Raw genomic sequence first — 19,683 nt, forward strand, 5'->3', positions numbered from 1 at the left:
CGTTCACTATATAGAGAAGTATATACTCAATGTATTGTTCTCTAGTTCAATATTAGTTTGGATTTGCGCTCTTACCGATACTCTTCATTCTCATACTCTGATTCACCGCCTTCAAGGAAGGACTTGACCAGACATTGAGCTTTGTTATATAGCTTCGTATTTGTTGCCTGACAAAATATTGAACTCACCTACCTCGAATCCTTTTCCAGAGCCCCTCTTTGGAAAACCGTTTCCTTACACCCTGAAAAAGACTGTCGTTGCCACTGCACCGGTCTAAAAACTTCATCATCACCTTCTCCACCTCTCTACCATCCCTATCGTTCTCCTCACTATCCACCCCACTACACCTATTGTCGTTCAGTCTTCTCAAACTGGACGCCTTCTCTACCATCACCGCTCTCGTCCAATTCTTCGCGTTCTTTGCCATCATCAGATACCTACAAACCGGACTCGTCAGCGACGTTGTATACCTCCATCGTGTCTACCTCCCAACAGCTCTCAGAAGAGTGGGTATCAGAAGCGGACCGCAGACACCAGAGAGATTTCCTCGCAGCTCTCAACAAACCGCTCCCGGTCCTCCCCGTCCCTACCGAAGCCCATACTCCAGACGTGGAAGGAACGGTCGAACAGATCACTGAGTTGTATCAAGACTCCTCTGCTTCGTCTTCACCAATTGATCCGATCGAGGATATCATCCTCGACATAAACGACGCACTCGCTCTCACCCAATCCATCTTTTACCATTCCGCCATCTGTAGGAGAAATTCTCGCAGTCTCGAGGAGATACTCCAACATCTCCGACAGAGCACGGAGAGAACTTTTAATCTTCATATCCCTGCGGCACGAACAAATTCCGTTGATAGACTACTTCGAGAGCCTAGTACGCCCGAGTTACGAGAACACTCAGAGGGTTAAGCTTTTGAAAGGAATAGCCAACGTACAGGAACGAAACCTGCAACTTATTTCGCAGAGCCACATCCCAGATCTCCTCGATCTTTATCGAATCCGCCCTCTCATTTTTCCAGACATACCCAGCCGCCTCCTCCCTTACGACTTCGAACACACCTTGCTTTGCGGCATTGTGTTAAGGAAGAGGCCTAACGAGGAACCTACCTACGATATCCCGTCCTCATTTTTTACATCGGACTACTACGACACCTACTCCGCCTCTCCTGTCAGTTACCAACCCATCCAGTACTTCTGCATCGGCAATCATCTGGACCACCTTTCTATTGTCCAATATCTGACACGACTTCGCCGAACTCTCTACCTCCCAGAAGTCCAAGATCTTGACGCATTCGGGCCGCGGTTTGGTCTTCAACACAGCACTTCTATTATAATCGTCACGCCCTCTACTAAAGATCATATTCGACGAGTTGTTGCTGCATTAGCACGATTTGATCAGCTCATCGCGACTGCTCAGAGGAAATCCCGTGACGGAGAAGACTACACGACCGAAATCGACAACATTCGACACGTTTCAGAATACGTCGACGAATATTACTGGATCCTAGAAATCCTCACTCCATTTGTTGTTAACCAACAATCTGATCACCCCGAACGTTTCATTGTTACAGTACTCCAAAGCGATTTCTGGGCCGTTATCAACCATAGCTCACGAACTCGTATCTATTCGCAGTACTCTTACACCTACCAAGGTCGGAGAGGAGAAGCACCGCTCATCCCGTCGGTTGAACAACTTTTTGCACCTTGTGCAGAAAGGATAGAACGAGAAACAGGAAGTTCATTAACAGATATACTCGGGGGAGAATCTAGCAGCGAAACCGAGTCGGAAAGTGAAGAGTCTACTCAAAACGTAGAATACTGGAGACCCCGAGAAGCAGAAGGAGGAGACTTCCCTAGTAACTTTACGTTTGACCCAGACTTTGAGTAAATAAAAAGGACTCGTTATCTAACCCGTTGAAAATCTGGAGCCCTATCGAGAACCCCGTCCTCTGGTCACTCCCGACACACCTCCCCCACAATCTCTAGGAGCTGCTGCAGAAGCTCTAGAACCCGACGATCTGTATCAGTCAACAGGACCGGAAGACTTTCCTCCCCCGCCTCCGACTCCAGAACCCGAAAACCAACCCGACGATTGGTTCGATCAGGAATCTTTAGACCTTGAACCTGATCTAGCGGCAGCAATGGCCGACGAAACAAATCAAGGAAGCAAAGCTGTCCTTGCCACCCCTCCATTCGAATTCATCGGTAAAAAGGAAACATACGTTGACTGGAAGAACGCTTTAGCAAATTACTTTTTCGCCTATCCCAGAAGTTTCCAAACCAACTCCTCCAAAATCCTCTTTGCACTATCCCGAATCTCGTCCGATAAAGCCAATGACGCCTGTCATACATGGAAGGCGAACTTCAACAACAAAACCGCAGTGCTAGGAGACTTATTTGCACCGCGAAATTGGGGAACTATCTCAGAATTCATCAAGGAATTAGATAACGAATTCCTGGACCCCCATCTCAAGTTGAAAGCAGAGATTGCCCTTCACGATTACGAACAACGAGAGATGACGGTAGACGCATATTTCGGAGGACTCGAATCCAAACTTATGGAAGCGGGATTACCACCAGACGCAGATGAAAGTTATCCGTTCATTCACAGTATTCTTCGCCGCAACCTCTCCTAGTTCCTTCGTGATCGTATCTCGCAACAGGAAAACCTACCCACCACGTACTTAGAGTGGAGGGCAGCGGCAAGGAAATGGGAACAGCGAAATGAAGAGCTTAATCTGGAAAGGAGGAGAGATAAACCACCTCAACAAAGGCTGCCAACTCAGTACCAACGATATCAACCGCGCTATCAGCAGAACCAAGGCTACCCTCCACCACAGCATCAACAGACAGTACCGCGAACAGAGACGCGAAGACCACGATATATCCAACAGCGACCGTATTATACTCTATCTCATAAACCACCGCCCCAGAATGCAGTCCATCCAAACACAGCAGGAACGTTTGGAGGATCAGGTGTACCTATGGAGATTGGGAGTTCCAACACGCAAAGACAACATCGGCCCAACCCGAATGTTACTTGTTACAATTGTGGCGAACGAGGCCACATTGCTAGAAATTGCCCACATGGAAAGATGGCAATACGATATATGGAAACGGAGGAAACCAAAGACACTCCCACTACATCGTCATTAAAAGAAATCGAAGCACCCCCGAAGGATTTTCAGAAAGGTCAGGAGTAAGCACGGACTCTCTGACCCGGAATGTTGTATTTAACCCTCGTACATTACCAACGACTGCAATAAAACGAGTTGATCAACATCTACGTGCTGTAACCGAAACCTACGCGAAGCCACATTCACCGGAATGGTTGGCCAGACGAATCAAAGACCAGAAACCAGAAAGAGCAAGAGCTCTGTTACGAAACTGGGCCCATAAAGATCACTACGAGCATATCACCCTGCAGGCGATACAGATGCTAAGGAACCACGACGAAGAGAACATTATAGAACGCATCCATGCTTACACCTCGCCGCACCACCCTACGTCAAAACGAAGCCTCCATATCATTTCTCAAGTCACTACCATAGACGACAGACAGACATTCACCGTCCCAACCCTTATCGACTCTGGTTGCACCAACTCGGTTATCGATCGAAGCCTGGTTGACAAGTATACCCTCAATACTACGCCTCTGCCCGTCCCTCTTGACGCTGCAGGAGCCGATGGTCGATCCCAGAAAGTAACACACTATGTCACTCTTCACATCAATGTGAAAGGGAAAGAACATTTGATAGACGTCATCGTAGCATCTCTACTTTCACCACGCATACTGCTTGGATACGACTGGTTGATACTGACGAATCCAACAATTGATTGGCGGACCAACAAGATTACCTTCCCTGCTGATGATCCGGAGTATCATCCTGAAGAAGGGGATAAAGTTCTAGCCGTCGATCTTGAAACACGAATTATGGAGATAACACAGCTAGAATTGAACGCATTTGCCACTAAAAGTCAACAAATCGCCGAATCCTCCGAAAAGGCAAAGTCAAAGCTTACTTTCCGAGATGTCGTTCCTCCAATCTACCATGAATTCGAACCCGTTTTCACCAAAGAATCATTTGACAAACTTCCCCCGAAACGTCCTTGGGACCATGCAATTGAGTTAATACCAGAGGCTAATGGTCTTGACTGCAAAACGTACCCTCTTAGCCGAGACGAACAACACCATCTAGACGAATTCCTTAACGAAAATCTAACAAGTGGACGGATTCGAGTATCCAAATCACCTTACGCATCACCATTCTTCTTTATCAAAAAGAAAGATGGCTCACTACGCCCTGTCCAAGATTATCGCAAGCTGAATGAGCTTACCATAAAGAATCGCTACACCCTCCCCCTCATATCCGAACTCATCGATAAACTCAAAGGTGCCAATTACTTCACGAAACTAGACGTACGATGGGGATACAACAACGTCCGAATCCAAGAAGGAGACGAACACAAAGCCGCTTTCAGGACCAATCGCGGCCTGTTCGAACCCCTCGTCATGTTTTTCGGACTTACCAACTCGCCAGCAACCTTCCAGACCATGATGGACCACCTCCTAAGAGAACTGATCACGGAAGGAAAAGTTATTGTATATTTAGACGATATTATGATCTTCACGGAAACACTCGAAGAACATCGTCAAATAGTCACCAAAGTCCTCCATATCCTGCAACAAAATCAGTTGTATCTTAAACCAGAAAAGTGCGAATTCGAGAAACAGGAAGTCGAGTATTTAGGCATGATCATCTCCAAAGACACTATCCGTATGGACCCGTTAAAAGTCGCAGCGGTCGCTGACTGGCCCGCACCAAAGAATAAAAGAGAACTCCAATCATTCTTAGGGTTCTCCAATTTCTATCGACGATTTGTCAAAGACTACGGACGAATTGCGAAACCACTCACTGTGCTCACCGGAAAAGTTGACTGGACCTGGAAAGACGAACAAGAAACGTCCTTTGAAACATTGAAGAAAACGCTCACTACTGACCCCACCCTTGCTATACCAAACGACGACGACCCATTCAAACTAGAGACCGACGCCTCTGACTTCGCTGTAGGAGCCGTCCTATCCCAGAAACAAAACGACAAATTCAGACCCATAGCATTCCTCTCGAAAGCCCTTACCCCTGCAGAACGGAACTATGAAATTTACGACAAAGAGATGCTCGCAGTCATGACGGCGTTAGATGAATGGCGACATCACCTTGTAGGATCGAAACACCCCTTCACCATCTTCACAGATCACCAAAACCTCCTCTACTTCCGTCAACCTCAGAAATACAATCGACGCCAAGCTCGATGGTCATCCCAGCTTGCAGATTATAATTTTAAGATGGAACACGTCAAAGGAAATCAGAATACGAAGGCCGACCTGTTAAGCAGACGGATCGATCATCCTAAAGGCACAAACGATAACGAAGATCAGATACTTCTCCCAGACGTACATTTCGAATTATTTGACACCAACGAAGGATACCTACCAGATATACGTCAAAGCTTCCAGAAACAAGACGAAGTAGTAAAGAAGAACTTGAAAGAGAAGCCGGATACCTGGAAGATGAAGGATAGGATCGTCTGGATCAAGAGAGAGTCCGCGACGAGTTCCTACCCGATCCCTTTAGCTGACCGAGTATACGTTCCCCGAAATCACGAACTAAGGGCGCGAATATTGAAAGATCATCACGACGAAGCCCTAGCCGGGCACCCAGGAGAAAGAACGATGTTTGAACGAGTAAACCGAGAGCTCTGGTGGCCAAGTCTTCGTACAGATATCAGACGGTATGTACAAGGATGCGAGAGTTGTCAACGCACCAAGGCACATCGGACAAAGACTAACGCCCCTCTACACCCGAACCCGATACCAGATCGGCCTTGGCAGGTTATCACCACCGATCTCATAGGCGCATTACCGGAATCCAAGGGCTACACCGCCGTTCAGGTCTTTGTTGACCGATTTAGTAAAATGGCCCATTTCGTCCCCACCTTCGTCACTCTCGACTCGGCCGGTTATGCACGTCAACTCCGAGATAATGTAATACGACTCCACGGAATTCCTGAAAAGATCGTCTCCGATCGAGGTCCTCAATTCATGTCTCGATTCACAAAAGACTTCTACGACCTAATGGGGATAGCACCAGGCCTCTCTACAGGCTATCACCCTCAAACAGACGGACAATCCGAACGGATCAACCAGGATCTAGAGCACTACCTCCGCGTTTTTATAAATCATCGACAAGATGACTGGGCAGACTGGCTCTCCATTGCTGAGTTTACATACAACAACCACCTCCATACCGCAACGAATCAAACACCCTTCTTTTTGAACTATGGGTTACACCCAAGAACAAATATCACCACCACGTTGTCCCCTCGCTCCGCTTCTGCAGCAGAATTTAGCGAACAAATGAAAAAACTCCATGATATCACGAAATCCTCCCTTCTTGTAGCAAACGAGAATCTGAAGAAGTATTACGACCGTAAGAAATCCCCCTCCCGGGAGTACCAAGCTGGCGACAAAGTCTGGTTAGAAGGGCATAATATCACAACGGATAGACCAATGAAGAAATTAGATGATAAACGCTTCGGACCTTTCAAAGTCACCCAAAAGGTCGGACCTTCCGCATATCAACTCGACATCCCTAAAAGTTGGAAGTCCATTCACCCCATATTCAACGAAGCCATCCTCTCACCATACCACCCTCCCGAATTCCTCAATCAACCAATTTCCTCGCGGCCACCACCCGAGATTGTGGAAGGAATAGACGAATACGAAGTAGAGAGTATAATCGCTTCCAGACCGACTAAACTGAAAGGTAGTAAGCTCGACTACCTAATTCACTGGCATGGTTATCCAGTCTCCGAACGCACTTGGGAACCCGACACCAATCTTACGCATGTCGCTGATTTACTCGCCACCTTCCACAAAACAAATCCCGCCGCCCCTCGTATTATTACCGCTTCTCTTCATTTCCGTCCTTACGAAAACTACACCGCCACTTCTAAACCGCCGATGCTTTTTGATTGGATTAGTAACAAGTTCCAAAGTGCCGCATCCGGACTCATGAGGACACGAGTCTTATAAAAGGGGAGCTAATGTGAGGAATCGATTTTTCTTATCGCATTCCCGTCATGTCGTGGTTAGCAGATTCGATCCCCATCACTCCTCTTGCCCTTGGACTAGAGATTACAGCTGGTGTCTTATTACTTTTATCATTTTTCTTCTTATTCTCTCTTCACACTCACGTTCTATCGTACCTACAACGAGGTAGACTCGTTGTCGACCCTCAAGAAGATATCCAGATGACATAGCCACGATTCAGTGCTATGTCTGGGAATACTTCGGAGGAATATTGATAAGCGAAGAAGGTAGTGAATCAGCGCCTTCTCATGGGCTTACTGATACAGCCAATCGCATATCCCTTACCAATACGTTTTCTGATACGATTAGTAAACACGATAGATCGGACCACTTCCTCCCTTTTTTCTTATTGGTTAGTTAGCTGGTCAGACCACTTTCTCAGTAGTTCCCTTTCTCGGTCTGACCATCGCCGTTCACTATATAGAGAAGTATATACTCAATGTATTGTTCTCTAGTTCAATATTAGTTTGGATTTGCGCTCTTACCGATACTCTTCATTCTCATACTCTGATTCACCGCCTTCAAGGAAGGACTTGACCAGACATTGAGCTTTGTTATATAGCTTCGTATTTGTTGCCTGACAGACATAGCAGGAGTGTGATTAGAAAAATCAATTCCTCAAATCTTTCACATGGTGGGGCTTGTCACAATGGCTGTGCCCTATGACATCATCAGCCACCACTGATCTATCAACTGTACATACATGTACAAATACATTGTAGTAGTATAGATGCCCCAATAGATCAAGGAGACTCCTCAGTGAGTCCTCCTGTTGTCTACCAACAACTAACTTGGTCCTACTCTAGGGGATTTTACCCATTCCTTCATCTACACTCTCTGCTTGTGTTAGTTGTGTGCAAGAGTACAAAAACTTTAGTTGTTACAAGTAGTGAATCTGTATTCCCGTTAACTACGACCTTCTCTACTTCATAGCTCGCGACGGCACCAGCATGGGTCACATAAACATCGTGTGTTGCCTTACACAAATATGCTTGGGAAACATCAGTATCATCTACTCCACTTATACTTATATATCATCTGACACTGTAGTTAAGTGACCAATTGCGAACAGCAAAGTGATGGCACAGAAGAGCCCTCAACATCTTCGTCTGGACCTGGTGAAAGCCAGGTTTATACGGCTTCCATTGGATGAGCTACTGGTCGGCCTACAAAAGTAAAACCCATGTAGTTAACTACCATCACACAATAGTTAGCATCCAGGTCTGCATTACCGTCTAAGATGTGTAACGTAGGGTATATGTATAACACGACAGTCTCTCGGATATTACGATTTCGCTCCGGCTGCGTTCTTCTTTTGCTCCTTGAGCTTCTCGATACGCTATAGGCGGAGATATCAATTAGTGAACATACCAATTACAAGAATAATGATGGACGATATCACACCTGTCTCCTTTCTTCCTTTCTGCGCGCCATCTCTGCGGCTTTCTCCTCCTTAGTCATGCTTGCCAAACTCACTGTGATGTTCTTTTTGTCGATATCCGGGTCTGGAGGTGGTGGTGACGATACTGGAGTAGACCGTATGCTCGACACAGGGGAGGCACTCGTAAGTCTGGCAAGTGGGGTGGAAGCTTTACGAGGTTGCGTAGAGAGGGAAGAGAAGCTCGGTCGAGATGGAGAACTCCATGGGTTAGCATAGCTATCGGTAGTAGTAGACAGAGACTCCATTTCTCCCCATGGATTATCAGCTGGAATCTATCGAGTCAAAGCTTACAAACAACCAAAGCAAAGGAACTTACAGTTCTCTTGAACAGTATGTCCGTTCTCTAATGAGATTCCAAGCCCCAAACCGACAGCCGAAATGGGTTTGGGCTCGATGACAGTTGGTAAGACCGCTGGTGCACTCTCAAACGCGCCTTCAGAGATAGTTCATGGTCAGCAAATCTGAAAGAGCGTTACTGGTTTGAAAGAAAGAGTAGAACACTCACTCCAATCATCCTCGTCGGCGTTGATATCTATCAAATCTTCACTAGTCCATGGATAGCTCCCACCCTCTTCGGTAGCAGCCTCCTCAGCAAGTTGTGCAGCCAGGGCTGCAGAAGCCACGCTCGCAGGAACCTTGTTTGCACCGAGCTGAAGCCCCCGAGCCTTGGGCCCTTGGCTGACGGGGAATGCAGGCGAAGAGACTGTTGAATTTGCGGCGGATACGGCAGAAGGTACGGAGAGGAGCTGATTTGGACGCACTGAGGAGCCAGTGTTGGCGAGAGGAGGTGGTGCGGAAGTTGGCCGCTCGAGGGTATTGATTGCAGGAGAACCCATCGAAGTCTGCATATCTGCTGGTGCAAGCTGCGGGAAAAACTAGTGAGAAAGCTATACATGACGTACACTGTTAGAAAATACCTTTTTCCCAATCGATGATATAGCCCAACCTGCAAGCGCTCCTGCAGCGCCAGTAGCTGAGTTGACGATAGCAGTTTGGCTATAACCACCTGGCACTACGGGCTCCAGAGAGCCATCTTCGGTTTGAGCTGTTTCGGGCTGACAAGAAGTCTGAAGATACGTAATTTGCGACAAGAAGGTATACGTACCATGGAGGCAGCGTGCGCCTCAAGCTTCTTTACAAACAAGTCGATGGCTTTGAATGCTTGATCGCGAACTAGCCTGGAGCAAAATTGATATCAGTATACCTAATCAAATTTTTAGAAAGACTGGGGACACCTACTTTTCTTTATCTAGCATAGTAGATGAAATACCGGGAATGACTTTGCCAGCCATATCTTCTACATCAAAACAGTCAATCGTGGCCATAAATGCCATCAGCCCAGCCACGCGTGCATGGACGAACGGGTCCTTAAGAGCGCGAGAAAAGGCAGGGACAAGGACTTTGCGTTTAGTGTTGTACCCCAGAGTAGGACCTAATCGCCCGATAAGAATGCAGGTATTCGTTCGAATTGAAGGTTCAATGTCATTTTGCATTTTGGCCAGGTGTCGTAATAGGTCGTTATTCAGTATTCGGTCGTTGAGCTGAGCATGAGGGTAAGATAGTAATAGTTTTCCTGCCAACATCTAAGCTAACCTTGAGCGAGAGGAGGACGACAGCTCTAACGGTGGCTTCCCTTATCACAGCGACGGTATCTGTGAATCCCGTTTGCTGACATAAATACTTAGCACGATAACAAAAGGGAGTGTACGCCTCGCATACCAAGTGAGGCCAGATCTTGTCTACGACTACCTTTTTGTCTAGCTTTTCAGCGTACTCAGGAAGGTGGTCTAGCAATGCCATACGAGTACCGCGATCTGGACTGGCGTATAACTTTATCAAGGGAGCGAGAATGACACTAGAATAATCTTCTGGAGAGACATTTTTCCCGAATTGTAGCACCAGAGGAAGAATCGTTGCTGCTGATGCACCCCCATACTCCAGCGCAGATATAAGCGATGGTAGCACGCGAAATGATGCAAACTCCGGAGGGAAAGACGACGCCGATTCTTTGAGAGTCCTGATGAGCTTGAATGAGCGGCCACCCGAGAATCCTGTACGCTCGGTTATGAGGTAGAAATGCCACGACACTCACCGAAGCAAACTTGTTTTTTCTGCCTCACTTCCGAGGCTGAAATTATCCAAACCAGTACATACCTTCACCAGCCGGTTGTTGGAGAAGAAACCGGAGCCTTCTCCTGCGGTCTCGGCCATACCGATATCCAGAAACAATTTGGGAGACATACGTGCCTTTGGATTCGGATTAAGCAACTTCTTGAAGGATGGGAATAGAGCGACAGGAATCGCTCCTCTGGTAGATGGTTGGGGGGGAGGGTGTGGTGGCTGAGCTGTCGCGGGAGGGGGATGTGTTGGGTTAAAGACCGAGTGAAGCAGTAGACCAAGTGAATATGCGTCGGCGGGGGCAACATCCTGCCTGAGCAAAAGCTGAGCGTATGAAATATAAAAAGACATAAACATTTACTCTTTCAAGTTGTGCCAACCGCTCTTCTTGACTTCTGGAGGAGCGTAAGACATTGCATCGGGCAAAAGGCCACCCATAGTCTAGCGATAGGTGAGAGGCGGACGCGTATGTAACATGGTAATGGGAACAAACATATATAACAGCCATATCATCCTTCGGACTACTTAGCACTTCAAATCCTCCCAGCTTCCATTCCCCGGAAGGTGATATGAAGATCGAGTTGGTCCGAACGTTGCCATGAGTAGACGAACATGATTCGTTGACGAAAGCCAAGGCTACCTAAAGAGACATGATGGGTGAGAGTAGATGGTAGGAACTTTGGGATGCCAGCAAACCGATATTCGATGCAGACCCCATAGCAGCCAATCTTCCCGCTCCTCTGCACTTTTGGTGGACCAGGATTTCAAAGCCAGCGGGAGCGGTCGCACACGTTCCGTCATGATATAGATGACCGTATCAGTTTCGACAACGTCCATAAACTTGAGGACATCAGGGTGACGTATTGTGCGCAGTTTGCGCAGGGCATTTCGAGCAAGAGGAATCGTAGGCTTGTTCAAGGGATGATTGAAATCATACTCAAAAACCGATACGGGGCTTCCATCATCCTATGGCTGTTGTTAACGATTTGTGCAGGGAACGCGAGATTTTATTGCCGTACCCTTTTAGTAGCATCATATAGATTCCAGAAAGTCTCGAACGACGTGACTTTCTGCCCCAAGGAGAACGGAAGGTTAATACCGGACTTTTGAACCAAAGATGAAACAGCTGCAGAACCCAAGTTCCTGAGATAGTCCATAGCAAGATATGAATTTGGGCTTGTATGTGGACTTTATTTAAGAAAGGCGTATATAGCCAGGGACACGTCTGCAAAGCAGACTGTGCCGCAGTTCAAAGTAAAGTTGTACGTGGTAGTGATATTGGCTCGGACGTTACGCCAGAGTGCAATAGCCACCGACAACCATGTGGCGTCAATAATGGGACCGCCCTTTCGTTTTACTTTCAACTTGCGTTCTTGCCGTTTGCTCTTGTCCTTTGCTTTGTGTTTCAGGTTTGCGTGAAGGCAAGGGAAGTTAATGCAAAGCTGCAGTATTTTCTGCAACTGAGAAGGTGGAGAGTGCTCTCTCATGGATCACGCAAGGAACGGAGCAAATGGCGTCGTGGAGCTAGATACCCGAATACAAAACCCTCCTTCACCTCTGGCTAATGGATTCCACGTAAATGGCGTACACGAACACACTCCAGAAGAACTCGAACGAGAACTCCCTGTCGTTTACGATGGCCAGGTGGCTCTTGGAGAGGTTTTATCGAGAGTCGTGCAGGCTATCTATGCAGAACTTTCAGAGTTGGCTGAAACGTGAGTATTCGTAGTTTCAATTGCGTCTTGCACAGTTGCATCCTCATGTTTCGTCTTCAGCCTCCCAAATATGTCTGATACCGCACGAAAGCGTACATTGGCAGACTGGGTAGTCAAGACGAAGAAACAGGTCGTCAAGCTCTACGCAATAACTAAGTGGGCCCGAGACGCTCAAACTGTACAGAAATGCATGGTACTTTCTGACACACTTTCTAGTTTACAGATTGACCAACCTACTATTCTCAGAATATTACAGCTTTTCTAATGAATCAAAACCAGCAGTTTGAGGACGTCATGAGAGGCTTAACCTATGCTAAAGAAAGTTTAGATCCAGCAAGGTTTGTCCCAAATAGTGCTGTATATTACAGTGCAACCAATGTGCCCTTGTGCGCCCAGGCTTCGCAACCACGATTTACTCACTTCATTGGATGTTCTGACGACTGGCTCATATCGGAGACTTCCGTCTGTAATCAAGGTCTTTCAATGCTTATTTTCTTGTTAATGCTGGAATGGGACTTATGGATACCTCATGCAGAAACTGATCGTCCCTCCAACACCATTGATGGATGCAGAAGTTGCGAAGACACTGACGGACATGGAAGACGCAATTCGTCTACGCTTGCGCATGCATGAGATAATACCCGTTGAAATGTCTCAGCATCGTATCGGTACTTTCCCTTTTGTTTGAGTTACAAGGCTTGTGTTAAATAGTTATTTGCGCTATAGCTGATGGACGAGCTCATTTCACCGTTCCTAAACTCTTCGAAGTTTCACTTTGCCTTCGCGGTGCCGAAAGGAACGATGGGTGGTTCTTTGTCGGCGTGAAGTTCCTCATCACGGTAGGAGGAGACCTTACAGGCATGCAAGGTAGGTAAACCCACTAATTGTTTTGGCTGATGGAGCTTATTCCTCTTTTCACTCAGAATTTCCCCAGATGCCTACAGGCATGTTGAAGCGTCATATAGCTGATGAAGCTGATGCACGACTAGCCTATTATATTCCTCTTCCCCAAGAGGAAGAGCCTGTTCCTGGCGTCGAAGTTCCTCCAAGACCTCAACTACCAGAAGGCACGGCCGATGCACCCCTAGTTCGCGTCTTCAACTTCCTCCGTGAGTCATCTCTCCTGACGTATCTACATCTGTACTCGTACTTAGATAAATTACAGAGGTAATGTCGCTATCGTATCAACTAGAGATATTATGGTACCAGGTAAAATCATATTTGTGCACTGTTTCATGCGAGGAGCTGCTGATTATGTCCAGGCCCAAAGGATGCGCTCTCTCGGCTGGGCAGACTATCTGAAGGTTGAGATGAGTAATGGTCGTAAGACGCTTACAGTTTCATATTGGGTGTAAGTCTCGGCCTCTGGCCAAAGCGCTCATTCTGACCAACTTTATCCAGCCGCCAACTACCACCAAGCATTCCAGGTCGCCCTCAGCCTCCAAATCGTTCCAAACTACCTCTCACGGGCGGTACACTTACAATATCCATAGTTGAGTCTCGAGCTCCACCTCAAGTCGGTGGTGGTCCTATACGCTCTCCCATAGCACGAGTGTTGGCTGAATTGCAGCAAAAGTCAAAACTCGGGAACCTACGGCCGTCAGATGAAGCCGAAGGATTGAAATTCCAGGTTGTTTGGGAACCAATCAAAGGTGCCTTCGGGGTGGTGATAGCTGCTGTAGATGCAGTGATGGCAAATGATCTGTTGGTGGTAGTCAGTATTTTCTTCTCTACATAAGCTTCTTTAAGGTCGAAGCTCATGATGGTTTTTTTCAGAATCCGTACAACCTTGACTTCGAGTCGTTGCTACGAAAGGTCATAAAACAGCATACTAAAGCTATTCTCAATGTCTTCCAAACACAGCTTCAACGTGGCCCAACGAGAACGGTTTTCTCACCTCCCGGAGAAGTAGTGTTAACAGAAGAAGGTTTGTGCCGCCCCGCCTTTAGTCGGTCAGAAAATAACTATTATTTGTCTCAGGTGGCTCATACGCCCTTCGTATTCATCTTTGCGCGGACGAAGTTGTTGTCATCTCCATTGATACAAGAACCGGGCGACTAAATTTACGAGATACGGGCGACCTTGCAGCTGCAGGTCGTGGTCCACGCTTTACCGCCATATCCGAAAGACTTAATCAAGACCCTTCTCTACTGTTGGACGCTCTTGTCAGGCTTCGATTGAATGTAAGCCGCAGCGTTCTTTGTATTTTAGGGAAGGATACTCATCACATCTCACAGACTATTACAGATCTGGCGGAACAAAAAGCCAACTACCTCGGTCTGCATAGTTACCGTCAACGCAATTTTTCCAGGGAAGGTGAGTCATTTGCAAATCTCAAGCCTTAAGTAGATTACATATCTTTCCCTCTATGCAGAACTTCACAAACTTGGACCCAGCGCACGGGGCATGTTGTACATCCAGCTATCAAACTTTCCCAACCACTATCTTGTCCTGGTTATCACTGACGAAGAGTTCCGCTATGCGCTCATTTCAGTCAGAGTCCTTACCGACACGATGTATGCCAACCTGATAATGGAAGACATCGCGTGGCTGGACGTTCAAAGGATACGCGGGGATAACAACGCCATATTCGATATAACTGGCGGATTATCAGCACCAATGGACGGGTCGGAGCTGCAGATGGGACACAAAAGAAAAAGGAATGCTGAAGATGATATCGTGAAAGAAGAAAAGGGAAAGGAGAGACGTGAGGGAAGGTATGCATACCGTATATTCACCTTGTTTTTTCCAAATAACGATCGTAATTCCCGCGAAGCTTCAACCTAGAGACACAGGTCTTACGCGAGCTGTATGCCTATTGCTGGTAAGTACCACCCAAAAATATCTGTGCCAATTCATTCAAACCATACGAATAGCGCTCGCGTGGCATATACTAAGGTCGAACAACAATTCAAGATTCGGGGTATCCCTTATTCTCATGTCAATCCGACTAGCGGATACCCTCTCCCAAGCGAACTCAGTCAAATACAATCTTCTCTTGCACGATCTGTTCCCGCTTTATGTGTGCAATCATCCGATATACTATCAGGGGCGCCGGCTGCAGAGGCTGCCATGCCCAATATCCGGGTCATTCCTCTAAATTGGTGGTCTAACAAGAAGGTCCAGGTTGTGACATGCGTGAAACTCAAGTATGTTCAACAACCTGTGGGGAGACGTGCCAATGGGGGTAGTAGCATCATCCGTCCGTCAAAACGCATTATATACGATACAACAGAAGCGGTAGTATCATTTCTGTCGGAGGAGGTTGATATGTGCGTGGATGAGTTCTTGGAAGAATGGGCCCGTGTATCAAAGATGGTAGTAATTGCACGAGAAGGTATGTGTAAACATAGTGCGTACTTACTGATACTAACTATGTGCTCTGCAGTCGCACAGATGGCCGAAGACGGGAAATGGCCAGATGTACGGCTCCTATCGTTTGACCTACAAACTGTCGAATTCGCTTATGCGCATGTAAGCTTACCTGTAAAGCTGACTTGGCCATTTTAACTTACACGGTGTCACATCAGGACTACACGGTCTCCATACGATGTATGGACCAACTCTCACCAACTGGCGGTTCATTCGACCTCCGCTTTTCTCGATGTCCCCCTTCCGACCCTCAAGCGCGTGCTACATCTCCACCACCATTTCAGGATCGAAAGAACCCACACGAAGATGTAGAGCCGTTTCTACAACAAATTTTACGACATGGCCCCCTAACGTCTTCTCTCCATCGCCTAGTGGAGCTTTTACGGGATACGTTACCCATAGTCGTCGAGATCGAACGCATGCGCCTTGAACCTGGTAGTAGTAGTAGCATGAGCCCTAACCGTGGAAGGGGCAAGGGCAAGGGCAAAGCAGTAGTTGGATGGGAGAATGAACCCTGGGTAGAAACATTTGTGAAAGGCCTAGGGTGGTACAGGGTGCTTTACGGCGACTTGAGGTACGTCCAAATTTAACAGATCAGTAGCCTATCCCCAACCGTTCCTGATCATTTTGGACAGACACGCTCTTGACTTCCGGTTAATGAATAATCAGCGGGTTGCCATCATAGATGGATCACATTCACTTTTTGGTAGTGATGTATCCGGCTCAGCATCTGTTTCTTCGACGTCTTCACCGGATTTGCTTGGGCTGCAGGCAATACCCGACTTACCTTCACTCATCCAAGCAGCGGTACATTCTGTCCGGAGTGCAAGCGGGGGACTATCATTAGGAAAGATCGCGCCTATAGACGTCGGTATAGTGTGTAACACTGGTGCTGTTGGAGCTGTAGCACGCGCACTGCATGAGCGCATACTCAAGAAGCTTCAGGGAGAGTATAGTTGAGTATTTTTGTGGATAACTGTAGATACATCAATCTATGCTACTTTGTCCATATGATGAGAGAAGTGTGGGGTTTTTTTTTTTTCAGTTCAGGAGTGGACTGATTCCTGCGACACTCCAAGCATTAGCTGTGTAAATCGATTATAACAGTCCGCTGGCTTGGGCGCTGTGTTGGGGTACTATTTAGCAGGAGTAAACTATTTAACCAACAAAGGACTTCAATTAGACCGCGCCGATGATACCTTGCATATACAATAATCGATGGCTACCTCAGTCAGGGTGTTACTCCACCCTCTAGGAGTCGTCGCAACCACGAAAAAGTCGGATTGAATAGATAAAGTTACGTTGCATCCAACAAACGTATCCACTCCATAGTCACCCAATGTTCCCTATCTTCCACTGGAGACCGAGCGATTGGTGAATATGTCGCCAGCACTCGATTGGGGTGCAATGGTGTCTGGAGCATCACTCGAGGCCAATAGAATCTCTTATCAGGCACAACGCGAAGCCTTTGCCCTGTCTCTGTATGATTAGCTAGTGCCGTTGCAACGTTCTCGGGCATCTTGCTTGCATCGAAACGTAGCGAAAAACGGCAATCATACAACATGTCAAGGAATGGCTCCTTGGCCGTCCCAGCACTAACCTGCTCCAGGAGCTCGAAGAGAGGAAGGGTGATATCGACATTCAGCTGCGGAGGGAGGACATCGATACTCTCCCGAAACGCCTGGATAGGAACTGCCGGCAGCCTCGATGCTAGCCATGCAAACCTGTCACCGGGTTTCATGAGATACGTTTGGGTACGGTTCCCGATCTTTTTCAGTCTTCCGTCCGGTGCCAAAATCGTAGGTGACCATAGCACGCCGCCGCCTGCGGTAAAGGACGCTGGTCTTGTATTCGAAGGTTGTCGTGACCAGATAACGTTGATGATACGCTCGATACTGCTCCTGCGGCGATTCCCGTCAGCTCGGATGGAGCCCCATGGGTGGAATGAGACGTAGCGCATGATGCGAAGGACCATGGCACGTTGAATGGCGTTATCGGTGATGCTTGACAGGTTGTGAGTCGAGAGGAGAAACGTGCTTATAGGAGACTGGAGGGATTGTTGTTTTAGGTGAGTAGTAGCTGCGTTTCACAGTTAATGTGAGTAAATTATATACGGGAATGCCGTGAAAAAGTGGACCTTGATGGTCGATATCTTCCACATGCGAGGAAAGGTACTTGACAGCACCTCGCAGTTGTTCTTTTCCTCCTGATATATCCAAGATGGTTGTCTGGAAATTCGCGGACGCACTCTTTACTTTCTGCAGAGCCTCCTTAAATTCTGGTGGCATTTCTTGAGGGGCTTGGTCAAGTTCTAGCTACATATTTGGATTGGGCTTTGAGTGCATGGAGATGCAGAAGATACATACCTTTGTATCCTTTCCTGTAGCTTCTTCTTCTGCAAGCATACGCCGAATGGCGTTGCGAAGAGTGATTTCAGGCTGAAAATTGGTTTGGTCTGTAACATACTCTAACCCATGTTCATGGCAAGTGGCCAATATTCTATCCTACCTATATATTAGGTGCATGTCGGGTATAGCAAGCGTCACACTCACCTTTCGAACTTCTAGCAATGGCCTTACGATCCACCTGTTCATCCCTTCCAGCCCAGCCCAACCCAGCTCGCCTTCTTCCGCACCTATACCCATACCCCACCGCCGACAACGTCGCATGCCCGCAGCGCCAACCTCTGTCGTCCCACGAGCAAGACGCATGAGTGATGTCTCGACCTGATCGTCGGCGTGATGACCAAACGCGAGGACGTTTGCCCCGGTACGGGTCATGGCTTGGAAAAGGACGTGAAACCTGGCGTCGCGCGCTGTTTCTTCAAAGGCTGCGAGCGGTTTGGGGGGAAAGGGCGATGTTGACCACGGAATGGGTAGGGAGTGGTGCTTGACGCCTAGAGATGCAGCGGTGTTGGCGGAGTGTGCGGCCATGGTAGCGGAAGCCTCCTGGAGGCCATGGTCGACGGTTAACGAGACGACGGACGGAGGGAGTTTGGCAGAGTCACGGCTGGATTTGCGTTCGTTGAGAAGACGGTTGATAAGGAAAAGTAAACATGTCGAATCTGGGCCTCCAGAGTTTCCTACGGCTGATAGAAATATCTTTAGATGGGTTGTATAGAATCAAGGAAAAGACACACCGATTTGAAGCTTGGGATTCCACCCCGAAGGAGGCGAACATTTTGTGAACATCTGCCAGAATTCATTGCTGCTTATTGGGAGGGCAGCTTTTGGAGAAATAAATGTCATTAAGAGTTATGAACAGTACCCGAGTCGCTGTGGGCGGGCAATAGCAATGCTAGCTCCATTACGGCTTCAAGATATAGTTTCTTCACCAAAAATACGGATTCACTTATATCAACTAGCTATAGTACATACAGATAATAAACGTTACAGATAGTGCCCGCATTTGAGACAGCATACTATCGTACGTGGACAAAAGACATTTGAATTCTTCTAGAATACTTCCATTCACAGGATATCTGCGAGTAACTTGTCGACGTTGCCGTAGATAATGCAACCTACCTTCACGATAGAAACAGAGTCGGATAGACACAGTGAGGCTACCTACCAGGTACAGACGTTTGTGCCTTTAAATTTGCTTTTTTCACGAGGTGGGAAGGTATAACGATCAGGGCATCATCCAAACACCATTTTTGACATTGAACCCATTCTTTCTACCGCCCAGTAAAAGAGCTCCATGATTGTGTCCCTTGGGCGGAATAAGTGAAACATGCTCTCGACATAGTTGGTCCCAGGTGAAAGAAAAGCAAGCGTACCGAAGGGAATAATATGTCACGTGACGAGACGCGTCGCGAACCTTTTCTTTTCCTTCAGTAGGACACTGGCTGAGAAGCGGGATTCAGAGCGAGATAGCGC

General features: G+C 47.4%; 5 protein-coding genes across 5 annotated transcripts; 2 read left to right on the forward strand and 3 right to left on the reverse strand.

The window, feature by feature from the left end:
- Nucleotides 1-802: 802 nt before the first annotated feature.
- Nucleotides 803-1,395, reverse strand: SERLADRAFT_386580 (uncharacterized protein; the record flags this gene model as incomplete). The annotated part of the gene is made up of 1 exon (XM_007317197.1): nt 803-1,395. One exon carries the CDS (start codon nt 1,364-1,366, stop codon nt 1,130-1,132), a length of 237 nt encoding a protein of 78 aa, XP_007317259.1.
- Nucleotides 1,396-7,107: 5,712 nt separating this feature from the next.
- On the forward strand, nt 7,108-7,630 carry SERLADRAFT_386581 (uncharacterized protein; the record flags this gene model as incomplete). The annotated part of the gene is made up of 1 exon (XM_007317198.1): nt 7,108-7,630. A coding segment is annotated over one exon (156 nt), but the record flags the coding sequence as incomplete, so codon positions are not given.
- Nucleotides 7,631-8,444: 814 nt separating this feature from the next.
- On the reverse strand, nt 8,445-11,875 carry SERLADRAFT_436901 (uncharacterized protein; the record flags this gene model as incomplete). The annotated part of the gene is made up of 14 exons (XM_007317199.1): nt 8,445-8,498; nt 8,564-8,865; nt 8,917-9,033; nt 9,106-9,463; nt 9,518-9,655; nt 9,706-9,778; nt 9,840-10,141; nt 10,194-10,268; nt 10,320-10,617; nt 10,693-11,031; nt 11,080-11,159; nt 11,212-11,358; nt 11,415-11,684; nt 11,738-11,875. The coding sequence occupies 14 exons, from the start codon at nt 11,873-11,875 to the stop codon at nt 8,445-8,447; spliced, it is 2,691 nt and encodes an 896-aa protein (XP_007317261.1).
- A 328-nt stretch (nt 11,876-12,203) lies between these two features.
- Nucleotides 12,204-17,407, forward strand: SERLADRAFT_414850 (uncharacterized protein; the record flags this gene model as incomplete). The annotated part of the gene is made up of 18 exons (XM_007317200.1): nt 12,204-12,433; nt 12,494-12,626; nt 12,680-12,771; nt 12,830-12,908; nt 12,969-13,101; nt 13,160-13,300; nt 13,357-13,542; nt 13,643-13,784; nt 13,835-14,147; nt 14,210-14,360; nt 14,414-14,616; nt 14,671-14,749; nt 14,808-15,150; nt 15,210-15,257; nt 15,310-15,770; nt 15,822-15,907; nt 15,964-16,379; nt 16,441-17,407. The coding sequence occupies 18 exons, from the start codon at nt 12,204-12,206 to the stop codon at nt 16,763-16,765; spliced, it is 3,561 nt and encodes a 1,186-aa protein (XP_007317262.1).
- SERLADRAFT_436903 (uncharacterized protein) lies at nt 17,103-19,053 on the reverse strand (the record flags this gene model as incomplete). Its single annotated transcript, XM_007317201.1, has 5 exons — nt 17,103-17,884; nt 17,943-18,120; nt 18,172-18,309; nt 18,358-18,893; nt 18,945-19,053. 5 exons carry the CDS (start codon nt 19,051-19,053, stop codon nt 17,103-17,105), a joined length of 1,743 nt encoding a protein of 580 aa, XP_007317263.1.
- Nucleotides 19,054-19,683: the final 630 nt, after the last annotated feature.

The sequence above is a fragment of the Serpula lacrymans genome, assembly GCF_000218685.1.
Source record: "Serpula lacrymans var. lacrymans S7.9 unplaced genomic scaffold SERLAscaffold_6, whole genome shotgun sequence".
Lineage (NCBI taxonomy): Eukaryota > Fungi > Basidiomycota > Agaricomycetes > Boletales > Serpulaceae > Serpula > Serpula lacrymans.